Source organism: Hemiscyllium ocellatum, chromosome 22, assembly GCF_020745735.1.
Source record: "Hemiscyllium ocellatum isolate sHemOce1 chromosome 22, sHemOce1.pat.X.cur, whole genome shotgun sequence".
NCBI lineage: Eukaryota > Metazoa > Chordata > Chondrichthyes > Orectolobiformes > Hemiscylliidae > Hemiscyllium > Hemiscyllium ocellatum.
This window is the reverse complement of record NC_083422.1, coordinates 58076667-58101118: the sequence shown is the minus strand read 5'-3', so window position 1 is coordinate 58101118 and position 24452 is coordinate 58076667. Positions and strand designations below refer to the sequence as shown.

Genomic DNA, 24452 nt, shown 5'->3' with positions numbered 1-24452 from the left:
AACCCTCCACCACCACCCTCTGTCTTCTACCTTTGAGCCAGTTTTGTATCCAAATGGCTAGTTCTCCCTGTATCCCATGAGATCTAACCTTGCTAATCAGTCTCCCGTGGGGAACCTTATCGAACGCCTTACTGAAGTCCATATAGATCACATCTACTGCTCTGCCTTCATCAATCTTCTTTGTTACTTCTTTAAAAAACTCAATCAAGTTTGTGAGACATGATTTCCCACGCACAAAGCCATGATGACTATCCCGAATCAGTCCTTGCCTTTCCAAATACACGTACATCCTGTCCCTCAGATTCCCTTCAACAACTTGCCCACCACCAAGGTCAGGCTCACTGGTCTATAGTTCCCTGGCTTGTCCTTACTGCCCTTCTTAAACAGTGGCACCATGTTTGCCAACCTCCAGTCTTCCGGCACCTCACCTGTGACTATCAATGATACAAATATCCCATCAAGAGGCCCAGCAATCACTTCTCTAGCTTCCCACAGATTTCTAGGGTACACCTGATCAGGTCCTGGGGATTTATCCACTTTTAACCGTTTCAAGCACTTCTTCCTCTGTAATCTGGACATTTTGCAAGATGTCACCATCTATTTCCCTACAGTCTATATCTTCCATATTCTTTCCCACAGTAAATATTGATGCAAACTATTTGCATCACATTTGGACAAATTTTGCTCCTGCTGGCATTATCCACCATTTGCATCAGTACTTTTGATTTGCTGTTCCACACATGAGTCCACTACAGTACCTGTGCCCATTGGCTTTTAAGCTGGGTGCAATATAGGGTTCATCTAACCTATCCCTATAGTAGACATACTCAAGTGCAGGTTGAATGATGTCTGCACATGAGCACCAATTATTTGTTCTCTGCCATACTGTGAAAATTGCACAAAGATAACATCTGCTAGGGTAGCACAACACTGTCAATATTAAAGGTAGACAGCCATTAAATCTTCCTTTGCTTCAGGGATCATGGCCTGCTTCAAGTTTTAACCATAACACAGGATGACAGAGCATGACTTCCTTTACACTATTCAAACAGGGGGTGGTATGGTGCCCTCTCACTCCAATGTCCAAAAGGAAGATTGGTTATTGTACATATTGCTGAACGAGTCAATCATTCTACACCTTAGGAGAACCAAATATTTAAAATAATTAGTGCTGTTATTTAATTTTAGTATATAGTCATTGCTGAACTTCATGTAAAGACTGCAACAGCAGTGCCATCCTTGATTCAGCTGGCCACAGTCTAACAGCTGATATAATGTGATGTCCCTGTGGTGCCATTTCCTGTGACTTATATGTTGATCGTGGTGCTGATCCAAACTGCCTGAAGAATTGTTGCATCCTTAGCTAACTGTTTCTGCAGTTCTTCATTCAGCAACTGGTACAGATTAGTCAGAGCTGAAAATGTGTTGCTGGAAAAGCGCAGCAGGTCAGGCACCATCCAAGGAGCAGGAAATTCGATGTCAGAGCCAGTCCTAAACTTCATTAGGCTCAGCATCTCCACCCAATGAAGAAAGACTCCTCCTTCACAGCTTTCCAAGGCAATTTGTGTTTGGTGTGGCCATTTGATTTGTTCATTGATGGGATGAATGTGTGTTGGCAATGACAGTGCATGTTGCTTCAATCTAATTCCCTCTTGAGAAGGTGGTAGTTAGCTATCTTTTTGAAATGCTGAAGTCTGTGTGATGTACTACCACAGTGCTGTCAAGTAGAGGGTTCCAGGATTTTTTTTTTTATCCTGGGCCAATAAGAGATTTGTGACAGTTTTGCAAAACAGGGTGGAGAGTGACTTGGAGGTGGTAGTTCTCCCAGGCACCTGTCAGACATGCTCTACTCGTTGTACAGGTTGTGAGTGCTGTCAAAGAAGCCTTAGCAAGTTGTACCATGAGGAGAAGGGAGTGAATCTTTAAGGTGATAGCTGGGGTGTCAATCCAATACACTGCTTTGTTGGCATGCCAATTTTCTTGAGTGTTGTTGAAGTTGCATTTACCCAGGCAAGTGGAAACTATTCAATCTCAGTCCAAACATATATATTGTAGATGATGGAAAGGTTTTGAAGAGTCAGGAGGTGAGTGGAGCTCCAGAATGTTGAGCATGGTGGATTCGATGGTAGCAGTGTCATTAAACTTCAAGGAGAAAGAATTTCTTCAAATTTCTCTTAGAATCAGAGTTACTTAGTCCATAAGTCTGCACTGCCCAGAAAAGGTGCACCTCTCAGCCTAATCCCACCTAATCAGGGCAGCACATTGGCTCAGTAGTTAGTGCTGCTGCCTCACAGTGCCAGGACCTGGGTTCAAATCCAACCTTGAGTGACTGTCTGTGTGGAGTTTGCACGTTCTTCCTGCGTGGGTTTCTTCTGGGTGCTCCGGTTTTCTCCCACAGTCAAAACCTGTGCAGGTTAGGGTGGATTGGCCACACTTACTTGCCCATTGAGTTCATAGATGCGTATGCTCAGTTGGTTAGACATGGAAAATGCAGGGTCACAGGTAAAGGATGGAGGATGGGTCTGGGTGGAATGCTCTTTGAAGGGTCAGTGTGGACTTGATGGGCCGAATGGCCTGTTTCGACACTGTAGGGATTCCATGGTTCCAGCATTTGGTCCAATGGCCTGCAGATTATAGCAATGCAGGTACTTAATCAAAAACCTTTTAAATTAGTTCTCATTTTGGAGATGGTTGCTGCCTAGTATTTGTGTGTTGGAAATGGTACTCACCCACTTGTCAGTCCAAGTTAACTAATTCCAGGTCTTGCTGCATGCAGTCACAGACTGCTTCATTAACTGAGGAGTTCCAAATAGAACTGAACAGTTCAATCAACAAATATCACATTCCTGACCTTATGATGGAGAGGGGGTCACTGATGAAGCAACTTCGGTGAAGTCAGTGCTGCTAAGCTGCTACCTGTTACTTTTTGCAAGACACTGCAGAATAGTTAAGCGGGCATTTTATCCATTTCAGAAATGACCATGCATCACCTTCTGCTCAATCACGTCATCCAATTAACCTCAGCTCAGTGCACAAACTATCTGATTATTATTTCTCCTCACTGGAAATATCCATCATTTTCTCATGAAATATCATTAACAAGGTGTTAATAGGCTACTGCAATCGCATGCAGTGCCATCTTTACTTTCCCCTCAATTTATTTTAACGAAATAATTAGAAATGATGGAACACATTGAAAAGCACTAATATCAGAAGCAGATGCTGTTACTATACTTCACTCTTTTTCTATCATTTCAGACCATTACTGAAGAAATGCTAACCTTAAAGCCCTGTGGAAAGTATAGCTATAGGTTATTTTCTCATAACCAAATGTTAATTTCACACATAGGCTCTATGTGAAAGGTAAATACATTATGGATGAAAATCTCGAGTGTTCAAAAGGCAGACATACAGTAAACATATAAATAAATACAATATTATTGCACAAAACTGATTCCATTTGTTCACAGAACCATAATATAGATTCCCAAATAACAGTTAACTGATATAGAACATAGAACATAGCATAGTACAGGCCCTGATATAAATGAGTGTTTAGGATAAATTAACACTAAAGAATAATGTTTGCTGTAGAATATAACCAAAATATTGTTAGAAAGTTCTGCCTATCCTGCCATTCAAATTCAAAATCTTCAACAGGCCCTTTGATGTAACCATTAGGTAATGAGCTACCTCATTGTATAGCTTTATTAATATGCTGAACTAACAAAAAGTGAGACTTACTAAGTCTCATATTGTGATTTGTTTTTTTTTAAACCCAGTTCCACTCAATGATGTTTAGAAGCTCGTTGAGAAATTGAGGGGTAAATTGAGAGAAGGGGCAAGCATCCATCTTAGATTGTCAGTTGTGGTTCAGTTAGTAATGTATTGAACTATAAGTCAGAAGTTCATGGATTCAAACCCCACTCCATAAACCTGAGCACAAAATGTAGGCTGATACTTCAGTGCAGTACTGTGAGAGTGCTACGCTGTTGGAGGTGCAATTTTCCAGGTGAGGCATTAAAATAAAACTCTGCCTGTGCTCTCACGGGGGCGGGGTGGGGGGGGGGGCATCAAGATTCCAAGGTATATTCCTCACCAGTGCCCACTCCTCAAACAACAGCATTAAGAAAACTGACCATCTCGTCACTATCTCATTTCGGTTTGTGAGATTTTGTGTGCATATCTGGCTGCCTTATTTCCAGTGTTGAAATGCTGCTGATATTTTAAAATAACTTTATTAGCAACGAAGTGCCATGGGATGCCCAAAGATTGTGAAAGTTTCTAGCTATATAAATACAAGATTTTACTTGCTTGGGCAAAAATGTAAATATGCTAATTTTTGCAAGTATATTTAGAGGGGTGGCAATTTTGCCCACATGAAGAACCTCCAGGCTTAGACAGGCATAGAAAAATGTCAACCAAAGATTTCCACTTTTCACTATCGTGAGTGAACAAAAGAACTGAACTTGTCTGACAAACCTGATGCATTCAACTCGTCATTCCTTACTGCTTCAACTTACAAACAAGGGTGATTTTCTAAACTTGATGAACACCAAGACTCTCAGGGATTAGTGCATGGGCATTAGTATGTAATGCCTTCAGTTGGTAAAGGAGCGTTTTGTCTTGAACAGAAGCCACTATCACAATCCTTGCAGAAAGATGGGGCATCAGAAGGATTTAAAATGGTAGAAAGCTCAAGCTTTTCTCTTCAAAGCTGAATTTTATTGGCTATAACAGAACAAAGGCCTGTGTATACTGGAGATCTGAAACAAACAAACACAGAAATTGCTGGAGAAACCCAGCAGGTTTGGCAGCAATTATTGAGAGAGAAACAGAGTTAACATTTTGAGGTTTTGTTTATTTCATTGGCTATAAAATGCCTTGGGATGGCCTGAGGTTGTGAAGGTGTTAAATTACTTTCTAATTTTCTTTTCTTTGAGGGTGAATAGTAAGCCTAAGTGGAACTACCAGATAGCTGTCAACTTATTATACAACTTAACAGCAACAATTACATTATCAATTCCTCGGCACAAAGTATTGCTGCAACTATTCTTAAAGGAAAATAAAGAGGAAGTAAATTATAAAAATAGGAAAATTTGTTTTTAAGAAGGAAAACAATGGATGTTCACAATAAATGGTAAGGGCATTGTGACTGGTAATGATTTAATTCCAAGAAATAAACAAGAAATGAATTCAACAATATGGTGCATGATCAGCAATGACCTATTTTACTATCCACACCAATAGCCCAGATAATTAAAGCTGGCCACCCTAATTCCTTCTCTCCTTTATTCTCTCTGCAGGTGGAGTAATGAGATTGGGTAGTAATGTATTTTGCTCTCCTGTCACTCTCCAAAGATAAACCATCAGAAATGAGGAAAAGCCAATAAAATGAAGCTACATATTAGATAACCCAAAATATGGCTCTAGCTTAGCATGGGTACACTGTATAAGTTATGAAGGTTCAAAATAAATACCTTATTTTCTTTATAGATAAACTTGGGTTGCTAACCTTGGAATGTCTGGTAAAAGTACCACTACCTTCCTCAGGAGCTAACAGTTCTCTAAGGAAGTGTAACCTTGCCAGTTTGTTCATAATTGCTTAATATTTCATACTTAGCCAGCTGTTCCTTGCGTTTCTGATTGTGATACTTCTTTTTGATATTCTGCAGTTCCTGGGCTAGACGCTCAATCTCATACTTGTACTCCTGACTCTGTGATTCAAACATGTTCAACTCTGAAGTCAAGGCCTATCAAAATAAAATTGAATAAAAGATCATGACAGTAACAAATAATTAACTTGTGGCTTCATTTCTTCAAATGATTATCAATTGTTATAGAAGGTTGTGTCAAGGCTATTTTGAAATAACAATTGCAATTAACTTGCATCTGTCTACTCAATATGAGGCATTATATTAATCACCAATAAACAATGACAATCAGAAGTTGAAAACATTGTGCAGTATCTTAGGTGCTTCAAAACTCATCAGAGGTTGCAAGTGATTAAAATATCACAAAAAGCAAAGATGTATCACAGTCAGCTTCAGTTTAAACTCTTTAGAAGGTGGCTGAGGTATTATAGTACAGGTGACAAACATGTTTCTCCACCATAAACTCCATGCTTGCATAGCATTCTTTTATCAACAAACCCATGAATCAGCAACTATGTATCCATGATCTAAACGTGGGGCCCAAATCATCAAAGATCTGCCCCTTTTGACAAAGAAATGTAGTAGTTTAAACTACACAGTTCCAGCACCAAGTATACCACCCAAAAGAATCCTATTCTACACAATGCAGGACAAGTTGGTTTTTTTGAAAAAGATACCCAAGAATCAGATGTTTTCACATTTTCTGATGTGCACATTGTCTCACGAGCTACCTATTAAGGTGGCTTCATTATTTTGATTTGGTGTCTTTCCATCAGAATTTTTTGCAGAGAGTTACTTGATCATCCAAATGCAAGCTTCCATTTCAAATGAGAAAGAGGGAGGAATTGTTTTCTCCTCTAATTATATTTTCAGAGAACTTCAATTCCTGTTTTCTGGATGGCAGGAAAGTGAGTGAGAAATTTGTTCAAACCCACTTTGATTTTTACGATTAAAGAAAAAGGCTTATTCCTTTGAGTGGAAATAGTCTTTGTATCTACACAGTGAAAGATTAACTCTACAGACTTAAAACTTTGTGAAAATATAATTCTCCCCTGAATAACCATAAATGCAATGCAGGCATTTGAGGACAGGAAAGGTCAGTGAGCAGAGGTTGCTCAGGAGGTTTTTTAGAGAAACATCTGCAAAACAGGCAGAAATTTACTACTGTATCACTATAAACTCCACAGTGATGCATTGAGTGCATTGTGTTATGTAACAAATATGAGACTTTCAGCTGGATGAATTCCTGTGACAGATTATATAATGTACACTTATGCGCTCATTTCCAGAACACTACGATTCCTACAGCATCACCTACTGGTCAACTGAGGCAGGAGTAAAGTGCACATCACTCCCCTGATGGAAACTGCTGCATAAAAACAAACACTTCACATCAATTATTCTGTTTTAACAGGTGCAAGATGTAACGGAAGACTGCAGAGCCTCTGTGTGCATAAATGCCATCTTGCTAAAACTCAGGACGGACAGAAAATTACTTTGCTGGCCAACATGAAAGGAAGACTCCAGGCAAATGTCGACATTTAACTAAATAAGAATCAACAGTAATGTCGATAAGTCTGACAAGTTCTCTACAGGTTTAGCTTCATCTCAGGTTGACTGGTAAACAATGCACTCATTTCAAGTCTTCAATGAAGCTGTCAATAAATCTGTCTAAACCAAAATGCCACGCTTTAGACTGTCCAGGAATGATGTGCCAATCACTACCCATACCTCTTGTTGGTGATGCAATGACAATGAGATTCTTACACAATATTAGACAGCTTTGAGCATGATATTTCAATTAGGCTGACTCATATAGCTAAGTACTGTGGGTGAATTGTGTACGTTATATTCTACAATGAAGCAACTTTTAGCTTGGAAGGAGGCTGGTCAACATTAATGATCAGTGCTGCTTCCTTCAGTTCCAATCTGCAGCCGGAAGTAGCCTTCTTAAATTCTTTTATATTTCTTCCCTGTCATTTGTAGCTGAATAAGTTTATTCCAAGCTTAAGTGTCAATGACAGCATCAGTGGAACTGGATGGTAGGAGTTACTGACACTGACCAGGTTTTGAAAGAAATGTAAAGTACTATATTATACATTTGAGCTCGTCTTAATTTAGTAAGTGAAAAGACATTAGAAAGATAAATGTTGTGACAAATGCTCTTCAAAGATTGCTGTAAGTTTGGTTAATCCAATGACATGATGTCCAGATCAGCTACAATCTAACTGAATGGTGGAACGAGCTCAAACAGCTGTATGGCCCACTCCCATCCCTAAGCTTCCGTTGAACCACATTTTACTGTTTACTTTAAATAGATTAGCACCTCTATTAAAATAGCAGATAATCTTCTTACTTACAAATGTGTTAATCATTTGTACTCTAATATTCTAAATATCCTAAATTCATAGCAATAAGACTGAGTCACCATTCTAAAACAGAAGGGAAAGCAGCAGGATACAAATTCTAATGCAGGTTAGCAATCCAAAACGTTAACCTATCTTCACTCTTTCAGATGACAGACAATCGCCTGAATATTTTCTCTACCCTCTGTTGTGGCATCTCCAGTATTTTCAGCTTCTCTTTCCATCCCTAATGATAAACTGCACCTTTGATTATTATTTCACAAGCATGCTGGACACACATCCAATATGTTTCAAACCTCCAGTGTGTCACGTGCAGGTTAATGCCTCTAGAGAGTCATAGATCAGCCATTGCGGCAACAGACATTAATGTTGAAAACTTCAGCATTTAAATCAATGCTACAAATTAAATTGGCTTCAAGTGTTACACTTAACAGTTTCATGACAGAAGCAGAATTTCTATACTAAAGATAAGATTCAATCTAGAAAAGGGTATTACAAGAATATCAAATGTTCTGGGGCCCTTAAACTCTGATTTATAACATTAAAAACTCAATTTTGCTTTGGTAAAGGTTATGAGATGGAAAAGAAATGTATCTTGTGAAGTGGTAGAATGAATCTCCTTTTCAATACCAGCTCCACTTGTGCTTTTTTATGTCAATGATTTCAGATTGCTATCACATAGTAATCCTCCATCATCGTCGCTAGAAAGAAAATGAGCTGCTTCTCTGGACCCTTACAGGTTATCTGGCATGATCGCAGCCCTTTATCATGCTTGGAAAGATGTCCTGTATAGATTGAAGGTCAAGCAAAGCTACTTTGTCATTCTTATAATGTCAATGCACAAACCACTCCCAATGCTTTTTCTTTTAAAAACCCTCTTTCATCCAAATATATAGACCTTAGACTAATAGGAAAAGTAATGGATAAAATAATTTAATTAACATTAGGATGTCTGGCTCCTTGACCTCCAATTAATAGTAGCACAATTTTCAATCTAAATAGTTGTCTAAAAGTTGGCTGTGGAACAAGACAGAATGAAAGGTCAACAACACAGCAAGCAGCTTTTTCATTATTTCACTAATAAATCAGGGCCAGCAGAGTAGAAGGAATAATGCAGTGACAGTGGGGCAAACCATCAGGGTCTCAATGACAGAGGTTACCGTCTCACTCTCTATCCTACTTCTTGACAGACCCATCCTTCAAGTTGTGAGTACTAATTCATTTTCCCTGAATTAAAATTATGCATATGCATCTTTGGCTTTCTACAATTTGGGACTGGATTCTAAATGCTTAAGCTGATATACCTAACTCACTGGTTCAAGTATCATTTGAAGAATGGGATATCAAAGTGTTTTTTATTGGACTCCAATCCAGAGACCTAATGATCTGGAAGCATATGAGTTCAAATCCCATCAATCAATCAATTCAACAAACATGGAATAAAATACTTGTGCTAGTGATGGTCACCACAAAAACAAGTGGATTGTCATCAAAACCCATCAACTGATGTCCTCTAGAAAAGGAAATCTGCCATCCTTAGCAGGTCAGAATAGACAGACAGGAGGCTGGAAGAACACAGCAAGCCAGGCAACATCAGGAGGTGGAGAAGTCAACATTTCGGGTGTAACCTTTCTTCAGGACTGGGGGTGGGTCGGTTTAAGCAGCAGATAAAGGGGTGGCAGGGTCAGGGTGGTGAACTGGGGATAGCTGAAGACAGGTAGAGGGTATGGCCTGGTTCATCAATGGGAGGAATGAATCGGTTGGTGGCAGGTGGCAGTGGAAGGGAAAGGGAGGGGCTGGGAAGGGAGTCGGGGGATGGGGACAGAGGTTATTTGAAATTGGAGAAGTCAATGTTGAGTCCTTCAGGCTGTAGGCTGCCCAGGTGAAAGATGAGGTGTTATTCCTCCAATAGGTGCTGTGGTTTGTTTTGGCAATGGAGAAGGCCAGGGATGATCACGTTAGAAAGGGAGTGGGAAGGGGAATTAAAATGGTCAGCGACTGGGAGGTCCAGTCAGCCCCTGCCAGCCCAGTTATGATGCCCAGTGAACCATTAGCTAGGTTTACGTTCGGTCTACCCGATGTAGAGAAGACCATATTGGGAGCACCTGATGCAGTAAATGAGGTTGGAAGAGAGGCAGGTCTCTGTCTCACCTGGAAGGAGTGTATGGGGCCCTGGATGGAAGTGAGGGGGTGGTGTACCGTTGGATTTTGCATCTTTTCCAGTTGCAGGGGAAGGTTTCTGGGGTTTGGGGGTGGGGGGGAGGGGGGTTGTTGGTGGGGAGAGTAACACAAACCAAGGATTGGTGAATGGAACAGTCCTCGCGGAAGGCAGACAGGGGTGGGGAGAGGATGACGTGGCAGAGCTGCTGACCTGCAGCCAGCCAGCAAACCAGCTCTTCCTCCTCACCCGTCCACCCTCACAATGCATCTTACCCCTCCACCTTACCACACACCCCTCCCCCCCGCACCCCTTCCCAGAAAAACACCACCCCCATCTCCATCCAGGGCCCCAAACACTCCTTCCAGATGAGACTGAGGTTCACCTGCCTCTCTTCCAACCTAGTTTACTGCATCAGGTACTCCTGATGTGGTCTTCTCTCCATAGGGGAGAGCAAAGGTAAACTTAGGGAACAATTCACCGAGCATCTCAGCCAGGCCGGCAGGGGCTGACTGGACCTTCCAGTCACCGCCCATTTTAATTCCCCTTCCCACTCCCTTTACGACATGACCATCCTTGACCTCCTCCAGTGCTGCAACAACTAAACAGCAAATTGGAGGAACAACACCTCATCTTCCGCCTACAGCCCGGAGGACTCAACATTGAGTTCTCCAATTTCAAATATCCTCCCTCCCCATCCGCTGACTCCCTTCGCACCCCCTCCTCATTATTTCCACTGCTCCCTACCACCAACTGGATTCATTCCTCCCATTGACCAATCAGTTGTACACTCTACCTGTATTCAGCTATCCCAACTTCACCACCCTGTCCCAGAGACCCCCCTTTATCTGCAGCTCCCCCCTACCCACCCTGAGTCTAAAAGTTGAAGTTCTAAATTGGCGAAAGGCCAATTTTGACGGTATTAGGCAAGAACCTTTGAAAGCTGACTGTGGGCAGATGTTCGCAGGTAAAGGGACAGCTGGAAAATCGGAAGCCTTCGGGAATGAGATAACGAGAATCCAGAGAAAGTATATTCCTGTCAGGGTGAAAGGAAAGGCTCGTAGGTATAGGGAATGCTGGATGAGTAAAGAAATTGAGGGTTTGGTGAAGAAAAAGAAGGAAGCATATGAAAGGAATAGACAGGATAGATCGAGTGAATCCTGAGAAGAGTGGGCGGCACGGTGGCACAGTGGTTAGCACTGCTGCCTCACAGCGCCAGAGACACGGGTTCAATTCCCAACTCAGGCGACTGACTGTGTGGAGTTTGCACATTCTCCCCGTGTCTGCGTGGGTTTCCTCCGGGTGCTCCGGTTTCCTCCCACAGTCCAAAGATGTGCGGGTCAGGTGAATTGGCCATGCTAAATTGCCTGTAGTGTTAGGTAAGGGGTAAGTGTGGGGGTATGAGTGGGTTGCGCTTCGGCGGGTCGGTGTGGACTTGTTGGGCCGAAGGGCCTGTTTCCACACTGTAAGTAATCTAATCCAATCTAATGCTAAAGAGTGTAAAGGAAGCAGGAGTATACTTAAGAGGGAAATCAGGAGGGCAAAAAGGGACAGGAAATAGCTTTGGCAAATAGAATTAAGGGGAATCCAAAGGGTTTTTACAAATACATTAAGGACAAAAGGGTAACTCGGGAGAGAATAGGGCCCCTCAAAGATGAAAGTGAGGACTGCAGATGCTGGAGATCAGAGCTGAAAATGTGTTGCTGGAAAAGCATAGCAGGTCAGGCAGCATCCAAGGAGCAGGAGAATCGACGTTTTGGGCATGAGCCCTTCTTCAGAAATGAGGAGGGTGTGCCAAGCAGGCTAAGATAAAAGGTAGGGAGGAGGGGCTTAGGGGAGTGGTGTTGGGAATGCAATAGGTGGAAGGAGGTTAAGGTGAGGGTGATAGGCTGGAGAAGGGGTGGGGACGGTTATCTCAGTCCCAACCCTCGGACTCAGTACCACCTCCTTGACCTGCAATCTTCATCCCGACCTCTCCGGCCTATCACCCTCACCTTAACCTCCTTCCATCTATCACATTCCCAACGCCCCCCCCCCCCCCAAAAATGAGCAAGGCGGCCTTTGTGTGGAGCCGCAGAAAATGGGGGAGATACTAAATGAGTATTTTGCATTAGTATTTACTGTGGAAAAGGATATGGAAGGTATAGACTGTAGGGAAATAGATGGTGACATCTTGCAAAATGTTCATATTACAGAGGAGGTAGTGCTAGATGTCTTGAAATGGGTAAAGGTGGATAAATCCCCAGGGCCTGATCATGTGTACCCTAGAACTCTGTGGGAAGCTAGAGAAGTGATTGCTGGGCCTCTTGCTGAGACATTTGTATCATCAATAGTCACATTGATCATCCAGCCGGAAGACTGGAGGTTGGCTAACGTGGTGCCACTGTTTAAGAAGGGTGGTAAGGACAAGCCAGGGCTGCTGTTGGAATATTGCATGCAATTCTGGTCTCCAGCCTATCGGAAAGATGTTGTGAAACTTGAAAGGGTTCAGAAAAGATTTACAAGGATGTTGCCAGGGTTGGAGAATCTGAGCTATAGGGACAGGCTGAACAGGCTGGGGCTGTTTTCCCTGGAGTGTCAGAGGCTGAGGGGTGACCTTATAGAGGCTTACAAAATTATGAGGGGCATGAATAGGGTAAATAGACAAAATCTTTTCCCTAGGGTGGGGGAATCCAGAACTAGAGGGCATGGGTTTAGGGTGAGAGGGGAAAGATATAAAAGAGACCTAAGGGGCAAATTCTTCACACAGAGGGTGGTACGTGTATGGAATGAGCTGCCAGAGGAAGTGGTGGAGGCTGGTACAATTGCAACATTTAAGAGGCATTTGGATGGGTATATGAATAGGAAGGGTTTGGAGGTTTATGGGCCGGGTGCTGGCAAGTGGGACTAGATTGGGTTTTGAATATCTGGTTGGCATGAACAGGTTGGACCAAAGGGTCTGTTTCCATGCTGTGCATCTCTATTACTCTATGACTCTAAGAAGAGTTACACCCGAAATGTCAACTTCTCCACCACCTGATGCTGCCTGCCTTGCTGTGTTCTTCCAGCCTCCTGCCTATCTACTTTGGATTGCCCATCTACTTTTGTCTCTAGTCCTTACCAGGTCTGTCTATTTTTAACTCTGGACCCACAGCAATGGAGTTGACTTTTGCTATCCTCCAAAATTCTGTAATAAACCATTAAAGGTGTGGACTTGGGAACTAAATTCTGGCCTCGCCAGTGTCACTCCCATCCCATGAAAAACAAAAAGTTTGAATTGCAATAAATGATTCTGAAATCTTCGTCAATAATTTAGTTGGGTAAGGTCGAAATACAATTTGATAGACTAGTATGATCACATAGTTCATCGTCATCTGTGTTCAATTCCGTCATGTAAGTGATACAGGCATCAGGCGGCTACCCAGAGATTGACCCATGGCAGAAAATAAGGAGAAATTCATTCTTAAGTGCAGCCTCTACAATCAATCTCGTGGTTGGCATTAGTCAAGGTACAGACATAAAGAATGTCATGAGGCCAGCTTCGTGGCAATAAAACAGCACCATGATATGAATTACAAATGTCATGAAAGGAGACATGGGATAGAAAGAGCACAGTTAAACAGTATTACCACAAGGTGAAAGTGAGCACTGCAGATGCTGGAGATTAGAGTCAAGCATGTTGTGCTGATGAAGGGCTTTTGCCCAAAATGTCGATTCTCCTACTCCTCGGATGCTGCCTGACCTGCTGTCCTTTTCCAGCACCACACTCTCGACAATATTACCACAAGTCAGACTGTTTACCAGACTGATTGCTGGGATGGGAGGACTGACTTATGAGGGGTGACTGGGCCCGTTAGGACCAAATTCACTGGAGTTTAGAAGAATGAAGAGGTCTTCTCATGGAAACCTATAAAATCGTAATAGGACGAGAGAGGGTAAAGACACGAAGATGTACCTGATGACTAGGGAGTTCAGATCCAGGGGTCACAAGTATCAGCATACAGGGTAGGCCATTTAGAACTGAGCTGAGGAAAAATTTCTTCACCTGGAGAGTGGTGAGCTTGTGGTATTCTCTGTTACAGAAAGCAATTGAAGCCAAAATATTAAATGCTTTCAAGAAGGAGTTAGATATAGATCAGGTTAAAGAGATCAAAGGAAATGGGGAGGAAACAGAAACAGGGTAGTGAGTGGGATGATCAGCCAGGATCATATTGCATGGCAGAGGAGACCCGAAAGACTAATCTTTATTTTGTTTTTCTTTGTTTGAGTCTAAGAAATGTAATGACCAATTTTAGTGTAGTTGGGTTAAAGGCTTGAGAATTTGTAATTTGTTCATTCATTTAGCCACAAAGCAATTCACGAGTCATGGTAACAGGCTAAAGGCTAGTCTGTCAAGCCTCCTAACTGATCTGGGTTCTCAATGAACATAAAATTAATCTCCTAGCTGTTATTTTGAACAACCAAGAACATAAAAAGTAAGTAAAGTTGTTGAGTTGCACTCGTGCTTCAGTGAATAGAAATGGAGCTTTGGAAGATAAATGTACAAGCCAATAAACAGAGTTATGGTGGTTTTCCCTAGCAGATTAGTTCATACTGGTCCCTATGTGTCCATTGTTGGCAGCTAAGCTGCCAAAGTGCTTCATAGCCCAGCTGCAGCAATAGATATTCTAGGTGATGGCTTGGGATAATGTTTTATTTTTAAGGCCCATTTCCTCACATTAACTTTGCAGTCCCAATTTAATGTCATTACTTCCTAGAGTTATATACCCTTGCTCTTACTTTAGGCCATTTGTGATGCCAAACACATACTAAAGGGCACCATCAGCTGCCAGAAGTTGGAACCTAAAAATACTAGCAAGTGTATTTTATTTTGCTAGTTATTTCAATGAGGAATGCTCAAAGCTGTAGATGAATGACACAAAATGTTCAGTGTGTTTTTTTAAGGGCAAAAAATTCAGAAGAAATCCTAACTCTGATTCTGGTCTGATATATATAATTTACTTAAAGTTGCAGTGTTCAATAGTGTAATTGCACCTTTAGGTAAGGACTTGTAACACTTTTATTTGCCTCCAAGTTCCTTGCCCCTAAGTTTGTAGCCTACCAGTACTGGAACCAGAAGATCATTATAGGAATGACATTGTTGGAAACCACTGCTGGATTATCTCATTCGCCAATTGTTTCCCTTGTCAGTTTATGTTGGCTTGGACTGTACAATGGCGTTTAAATTCTTAACCTTTTGCTTCCATTGGCAGATTTGCCAAACTTCCAGGACAGTGAAATAGGCTCCAACGTTGAGAACATTTTTCAAGTGTTTTATCAAATTTATTAGGAAAATATGTTCAACTCAGCATCCAGATTATAAACAAACACTGCAGAGTCATTTCTGTGGGAAGTTAACCCCTGCCCCTTCCAGCAGTGAATGCAGGAAATGTGAAGACCTGCTTTCTGAAAGTAGCTTGTATTTCACCTCTCCCCTGTGCTTAAACTTTATCTCCTTCCCTCTGCAGGTAAGGAAATGAGGCAGCTTGAAAGAGAAAGAAAAGAAAACACAAACAGCAGGAAGAAAGAACAAAAGAAAAGCAAAAAAAAATTAAATTGACCAAGAATGAAGAGGTCAGAACAAAAAAAGATAAAAACTCATATACAGAGAAAAACGTGAATGGCTGAAAAATGGTGGTGATGGCAGGGGGAACGTAGAAGTTGAGACAGAGGCAAAGTTATCAGTACTACTTTGGATAAGTGAGGTAGCAGCTTGTTGGTTACCCTCGGTCTATCCCTTCCGACTGGTGTTTCTTGGTCTGCCCTGCTCCTGCTCTCTCACAATGGTATTTTGCAGGCAGAGTGGGGAAAGAGCAATAAGCACCCAGCCACAATCAAACACTGTGAGGGTCTAGAACCAAGAGCACAAGCAATGTCTTCACCATCACCCATTTGATTATGGCTGAATATATCAAGGCTTCCTTGAGTCAACAGGAATGCAGTTTGAGGTGGTGCCAGGACTTCTAAAAGAGTCCTATGAGAATGGGGATGAAGCTAGCACTGTGGCTGATATTTATTCTCAGTGCATTTCTAATTATTGTATAATGAGCAGTAGAGACAGATGTGGCACAGATTTATTTATGTAGCTGAGATGTGCAAGCCACACACATTTATTTATTTATGTACCTACAGTCTCCACAGAGCACAGACAAGTTTGTGCATGTGATTGCTTGGACCTATTTTATGTTTACCTACAACAGGCAAGGAGATTGCTATTTGTGGAGTAATTTTCAGAAAATATTTATCAGTGAGATTCACTTCTATTTTAGTAATCTGTCACTGACATTTTGAATTGAATTGAATTGATTGTCACATGTACCGAGGCACAGTGAAAAGCTTTGTCTTGCGAGCATCACAGGCAGATCACAGAGTCAGGTAGCATAAATAGTAAATAATAGATAAACAGCAGCAAAAACAGAAACAGAGGTACAGGTAAATGTGAAGAGTTTGTAAGTCCATTCAGTATGCTAACAATAGTAGGGTAGAATCTGTTGTGAAATCAGCTGGTGCGTGTGTTCAGGTTTCTGTACCTTCTCCCCGATGGTAGAGGTTGTAGAAACACATTGCCAGGGTGGGATGGATCCTTAAGAATGTTGGTGGCCTTTCCTTGACAGCGGGCCTGGTGAGAAGTGATTGCCAATTTTCTCAGGTCTTTCTTACTCTTCACAATTCCTGCTAGATCTAGGGACTTGGGCAATGTGCCTCAATCTAATGTTGCAAAGAGCTTTGAAAGAAATAGCATCTGTTTACATGAATTCACCCTGCAATTGGACTGCGTCACACTAAATTACACATTATTCATTTCGCCAACTTATCTGACTTGTGAAACATTGAAACAAAATCCCTTCTCACTTTTCAATATAGCTGCCTGGCCTGAACATTAAACCAAATTACTAATTTTGTCACATTCACATCATGAGTCATGGTGGTACAAGTATAAATATCCCCTGCGACAGAATCTTGAAAAACATTGTTTTTCTGAGCTGCAAGTGGGGCTGTGACTACGGGGAACTGAGGAATGTAGTTCCCAGCTGATAAAAATTATGTAAAACAAGGCACCACTGAATCAAAAGAAAAATGGACTTAGTTGCTTGTACCTCCACAGGAGCACTAGAAAATGTAAAATGTCCAACATCTATGCTCACCTTCAGTTGCTTAGTTTTATCTCGGAGTGTCCTTTGGTACATCATTAGCTGTTCAGCAGCTTCTGGTCCTGGCTGTCGTGCCAAGATGTGTTTCAGCTCCACATAGAGCTTCTCTTTTTCCTGGAGTGGAAATCCAAAATCAGAATGGTGCAAAATGCCAAATAATAAAGCAACAATTTCTTTTGTAATATGAATGTCAAATATGATTAAACCCTATTTGAACAGGTTCATAATTAAATGCATGCTGACAGGGAACAATCTAAACATGACTCGTTTATATAAGTCTAGATTCAATAATTTAATCCACAGCAGATTTTAAGTGACTTTCCATTTCTATTCATACAGTCCTTGAGTCATGATTTTCTTCTGTTTCTTCCTTAATTTCTAAGGCAAATTTCTTGTTTTATGCTGTCTTAAATAATTTGTCACAACAAATCTGCAGTACTCTGGTGAAGTGAAACAGCCTGAAGGGAACAGATTAAGTTGCCGCACTTGTTTTACCTTAAAGACTTTCCTTTTTATAAATTTTATCTCCTGGTTTCAGAAAAAGTAATGTTTGTTTATCAGCAATTTCCAGTCGGAATTGATCACAAGAAAATGTCTTTTTTCATCCCTCCTGCTATTCCACTCATGGCATGCAAACGAATATTGGTTATCTACTGCCACCTGCTGTTAATAGATCCATCCATGAATAGATGCAGCAACTTGTCCTATTCAAGTGCTTGGCAGAAATAATTTGGGTCAAAAGTACAATATTATCTGTTGCTTCTCCTTAAGGTGACAGGAGGTTCTCCTCCAAATAACAGCACAAAGCAATTCTGTGACAGATCTAATTAAGGCTAGGCTTCCTTCATTTAATAAAATTTCTATAGTCCAAAAAAAACCCATGAATGAGCCCACCCTGTCCCAAAATAACAGCATGGGTAAGATCAGAAGCCTACCTTCTACCTTACCTCTCCAATTTTACCTTCCACTGAAATGAAATCAAGATAAAGTCAGGCGGATGTAAAACACACTTCCAACCTGACCCCATAACATTACCATCGGCTGGTTACACAAACATCGGAACAGGATTAGGCCATTGAGCCCCTCACAACTGTTCCAGCATTCAATGAGGTCACGGATGATTGTGGCCTAGCAGTATATACCTGCCTTAGGCCCATATTGTTTAATACCTCTGCTCAACAAAAAATTAATCGATCTCAGATTTAAAATTAACACTGCTGTTTGTGGAAGCGAGTTACAAACATCCACCACTCGTGTGTAGAAATGCTTTCTAACGTCTCTCCTGAATGGTCTAGCCCTAGGTTTCAGACAATGTCACCCAGGTCTGGAATACTCAGCCAGTGGAAATAGTTTATCTTTATCTCCTATGTCTTTTCCTGTTAATCTGTTCCCCTGTTAATATCTATGGCAAACACTTTAATGGGAATTTGAAAAATAGGAACCAAAAATATTGCCAAATTAAAATCAATTTTGTGATTTAAAAAGAGAAAGGTCAACACTTTAGCTGGGTCCTGGTTTGCTGCATGTTCCCAACATGTTCTCTTTTCATTATACTGGAAATATGTAAGAACAGATACTGATCTCAATGGCACCTGGAGAAAAAGCTCAACTTTTTGAGCTACAGAAATGGAAATGGAGCCAAGATCTTGCCAGAAACTGCCATGTGTAAGAAGTGCAATTGGATCCTGTTAATGACCTGGTCTACTAGATGTCAGAATAATTTGTCCGGAAAGCTGATTTAAGTTCCAGGTTGGAGAAGCAGAAAAAGTGCCATGGTTTGACGAAACAGTCAAAATCTCATTAAAATAGAGAATGCACAATTCGCTGCAATATTGTACCTGCGTCCTCCTCATAAAACCCACAGGAAACTACAGTAGAGGTGATTTAGAGGTGTCGGTGCTGGACTGGGGTATACAAAGTTAAAAATCACACAACACCAGGTTATAGTTGGAGTGGTTACATTGTTACATTCAGATTCCTGGATTAGCCTTTACTTCTCTTTTTGATCTTGTTGCACTTGTCAATTTGAGCAATAGTAGCGTTAAGAAATGGAACACATTCTATTTTCGTAATGCACAATCAGCACAAAGCACACTCAAGTCCATCATGACAAGATGCAAGGAAAAGCACACTTTCCTTCTTAGAAAATATTTAATTCCAATGAGATAGAACAGAGGTGGAACAATTGGAAATGAAGACAATAATGGATGTTGAAGATGCTGGAGATCTAACCAAAAATTAAAATGCTGGAGAAACTCAGCAGGTCTGGCAACATCTGAGGAGAGAGAAAAACAGAGTTAACGTTTTGAGTACAACACTCTTCTTCAGAGGTGCCCCTGTTTCCATCTTCCATCATTTTCTTGAGGATGAGAAGGAAGCTGGCTTTTTTTTTAAGGAGATTCTGAATCTGCTATTTATTATTTTTTTCTGAATCAGAGGGATCTTGAATCCCCTTTTATATTTTATATTTTATCCCCCTAAATCACCAGTGCACAGCAGAAGTGTTTAATTTTCCCTACATTACCCATGGTGTATATGTGTATGCAGTGACTCAGTAAAGACACTATGATGCAAATAATTTTATTCAATATTTTCATCATCAGGAAAACACATGTGGCCAGTGAACCAGTGGGAAGCAAAGCCCAATAAGGGCAATACTTACTGAAGTGGGCTTTTAACAATCAGCTCCTAGTATTGAGTTGCTTCAAACTGTTGTAGGCTTATAAAAGGCTTCAACAGCTATCAGGAATTAGACTTGCTCTGAGGACAGAGACAGCTGCCGGCTTGTATCAGAAGGTGTTGTGAGCATGACAAAAGGTTTCCCCTCCAAACTTCATTGATTCTGAAGGATGTGTCACCCAGTCCCTTGTACAGGCCTCCCACTGCCCCGATGTGGGAAGTTTTAATTTTGCTGACTACTGTCCAACAACATTAACATAAGAATGTCCACCATGGCAAAGGCCACCAAAGCTAGTCACAATGTTGTCTATGTTTTGACTGACCAGCCCAGCAACATGCAAACCCTGATTAACTGATCAAAGGTCTTGCTAGCTCATTGGACTGTCATCTCTGAGTCAAGTAACTCCCTGACTCCGTCAATCAAAATTGTTGCCACTCTCTGTTTCATTGCAGGGGTGGGTTTTCAGCCCAGGATCCAACTCACCCCCTGAATTCCACTTGTAAAAGGAACATCCAACCCTCTGGTTACCCTGCACCCATTGAATACTTTAACTTTCCAATGTTACACTCATTGTTGCTTCTCAAACTGAGATGGTCAATCTAGTTGCAAGTCAGGATTCATTTTTAGTGTGGGCCATTGACCATTGGTTTCATCATTTTATCCGTCTTAACTAGATTCAACCCCATGTTCTTGGGGGTGGAAGACCAGGAATTTAACAATCACTCCATGCTATTAATGCCACAGTAGTGAATGATACTTATTCACTTTAAGAAGTAGTGAGGTTAATCGAGAGATTTGCAACCCAGCTGCGTTCCATTAGAGCTGACTGTGCTATGTTTAATGCATCCTGCACTATTGCAATGATTATGTTAAATACATGAAAAGTTCAATTACTGATGGGCCACATCAAGCTTTCAATTCTCACTGGTTTCAACAAGCAAGAAACGAATTATTTCAGCTTGTGTTATTCACTTCATTAATGTGCACCTGTAAAAGCAGCTCTTTCTCCACCACCTCCTCAGTCTTCGAGATCAGACGCTTCTGTAATGTCTGAACCTTTAGAATCAGCTCATATCTGCTTGGATCACTCGCCTGTAACAAATACAAGTTCAAAAAAAATTATCACGCAAGCACTATTAAGGGTTATCCATCTCAATTATTGCTGTATGTTTAAAGGTTATTCAAAGACGTCTTCATTATAGCCTGAAAATTAGCACAAACAATATCAATTCCTCTCCCTGCCATGGCCTGGAACTGAGCTTTCCATGATTTTGCTTCTATTAATTTAAAAAGAAAACTCTGCGCCCCCCCCCGCCCCCCCTTTAGAAGCATACAATTCTTCCTCCTTAATTTTACCTCAGGGTTCCATCCAGACACGAACTTGAACATTTTAAATACTTTCTTTTCATACATAGGAAACCTGGAGCACATCTTCTTAACAGGGACCAATTTTATTCCAGATAGGAACAAAAGATGCAGCAGTCTTGGCTAGCTTTCCCTGTCCCACAGGAATTACAAACTGGAGACAGTTAAACACCAGGTTATAGTCAAAAAGGTTTACTTGGAAGCACTAGCTTTCGGAGCGCTGCTCCTTCATCAGGTCGTTGTCCTCTCGGACTCACGCTCCGAAAGCTAGTGCATCCAAATAAACCTGTTGGACTATAACCTGGTGTTGTGTGATTTTTAACTTTGTACACCCCTATCAATCACCGGCTCCTCCACATCATAACTGGAGACACACTGCTCTGGGGACTCATGTAGCCTCTGGAAATGCAGTTAAGTTTGGATGTGGTGCCTTTTCTCATCGGAGCATGAGCAGGACACTGCTGGGAGAACACTTGTTGATGTCCACGCTGAAGATTTGGCCTGAGGCTTCTTCCAATAATGTCTGAACACTGGAACCTTACAGGACCCATTGCTGAATATTCACAGTGAGTTAGAAACATGCATATCCAGTTTTAAGCCTGTTGTCATCCTGCTTAAATAGATCCACAGCACCAGCAGACAGGCAGTAAGGCAAACTGGGTAGCTAAACCCAGAGGGCACCAATAAGGCATTGGACATCACCAAGTATCTTTCTGCATTCAACCTTCTCCAAATAATTTTAAAATTCAGTACACAGCAGTGAAAAGCCTAAGCCATTATTTCACATTAAGTTGTTTTCTTCCTTCAAATATTTAAATTATTTTAAGTAGTGATATTTGAAATTAGATAGCAAGGATTCAGCTCCAGTATTCAAAAGGGAAGTGCTCAAATAACTGGAAGGACCCTTGCATTTATATCTCTCATATTTTATACTTTGAGACCAATGTTGCTCTCCTGGATGCTTCAAAGCAAAAAGCCACAGATGGGACATTAAGTAATTTGGCAATAGGAAGCGAACTGTCTTATTCCATTATGCATACACTTCCCTTTTCCATTGCTATTTGGGAAGGGATTGGCACAAGTTTCCTTCTAGGAACCAATATCATGATAGTATCACAATCTCTTCAATGTCACCAGTACAGTCTCAGAATATAACAACGATATCATAGTTGCTTGGGTTGCTGGTTGTTAACCTGTACAGATGATTAAGTTTGAAGAGTCTATCACTAAGGGTTATTCAGCATTTCTAAGGCCATTTCACCTCCAATTTTCGAGTAGCACTTTGAGGTCAATACAGTTCAATTAGCTGCAAAGCAGAGAGTTGCTGTCAGTTGACCCAATAATATGCTTTATAGGAAAAAAAATCTCTACTGTCATGTAATAGGAGAGCAACAATTACCAATAAACTGCAGTTCTTCAAAATTGCTAGTCTTGCCTAAAAGGCAGGATATAATTGCAAGACATTCTATATTATATAATGCTTATTTTCAGCAGCATAAATATCACAGTAAAAGAATTTTGCAAGTGAAATATATATTTTAGTGACATAAGAAATATTGACATATAAGGAACTCACCAGACTCCTGTCAGTACAAGTGAATTCTGTTGAATTTTTAATAGTTTATTTATTTAAATCATATTCTGGTACATTCTCAGATCAAACAAATCATAAAATGGAGAAATTTATCTTTTACGCTTGAGGATTATTTACACAATATAAATCTCCCGTAATATTATGTGGACCTAGAGGCTGAATTAAATAGATCATGTTTTAGGCATAAGCATGTCCAGTCAGGAGGGAATTGCTGCTGTAAACTAGTCATTGTTCAAAATAGTAATGAATGCAAAAGTGAAAGGAATGAAAGTGAAGTCACCTCAAGCTTTCGCCACCTGTGAACATTCATTGGATTTTCCAACTCCTCCTCAAGGGCCCTGCACCGTGTCCGTTCCTTCAGAAGTTCTTTCTGGACGTGGTAGATCTCACGCCTGCACACCAAGCATAAAGCACATCACACTTCTTCCCTGCTGTTAGACTTTACTTTCAATGTTAGGGGATCTGGTAGGGTGATCTGTGGATGGGGATGTTGTCCACCTTTTCAGTGACAGCTCAGCATCAGCAGAGCCATCAGGCTTTAAAAATAAATGCACGGCCATGCCTTATGTTTCAGGTGGCTGGAGCACTGTGATATAATGCAGCCAAATTAAACAGCCTTATATGGTTTGCGGTTCAGACCTCCCTGCTGTGAAGCTGCCTCAGCTCAATTGTGGGGCTTGTGATATAGCCTGTATGTGTTGGGAAAATTGCAATCTATTTCACAATAAGGATTAATCGCCCCATTAATTGCCCTGATTAATTACATGCCAGATGGGTAGCTGTCATTACTGAGACTCCACTTTTGGGAAAAGCAAACAAAAGAGGGAAAGTGTTTCAGAGCCAGCCTCACAGAAGTCAAGCCTAGTTTCTTCCCCCCCTCAACCAATGATTAAAGCTACCTCTGTGAACTGGGAAAGTTCAACCATTCAGATTTTGATTGATATCCTGAGCTACTGTCAATTCTTGGAGCTCCACATAACATGGAAGTCCAGAGACAGGGGTGACAGTCAAACAAGATAGGAAAAACATTTAAGACTGAGACAAGAAGAAATGTCTTCACCCAGACAGCCTGTGGAATTCACTATCACAGAAATCAGCCGAGACCGAAACATTGTATGATTTCAAGAATGAGTTGGATATAACACTTGGGGCTAAATGGATCTAAGGATATGGGAAAAAAAGCAGGAATAGGGGACTGAGTTGGATGATCATCCATGACCATATTGAATGGCAGAGCAGGCTCAAAGAGCTGAATGGTCTACTCCTGTTCTTATTTTCTATATTTCTCCAGGGACAGTCCAGAAACTATTTAACACTGAATTTAACACTTTTCTGCGCTGCCATTATATTGCATGGATATGACACTGATTGTTGAACCCACAACATAATAATATATGTGCAATGGCTGATCTGTGAAAAGTTACTTACACAATGAGTACACTTAGAATATTTACACATTGGGAGAA

General features: G+C 41.1%; 1 protein-coding gene across 1 annotated transcript in view; it reads right to left on the bottom strand.

Moving 5' to 3' along the window:
- Positions 1-24452, bottom strand: part of cfap58 (cilia and flagella associated protein 58) — a 206828-nt gene that overhangs the window by 75715 nt on the left and 106661 nt on the right. The window contains exons 15-18 of the mRNA XM_060842287.1: positions 23267-23378; positions 21015-21119; positions 17342-17461; positions 5620-5753 (exon numbers count right to left, since the gene is read on the bottom strand). Coding sequence (XP_060698270.1) covers positions 5620-5753; positions 17342-17461; positions 21015-21119; positions 23267-23378 — 471 coding nt within the window. The remainder of the gene's footprint in view (positions 1-5619; positions 5754-17341; positions 17462-21014; positions 21120-23266; positions 23379-24452) is intronic.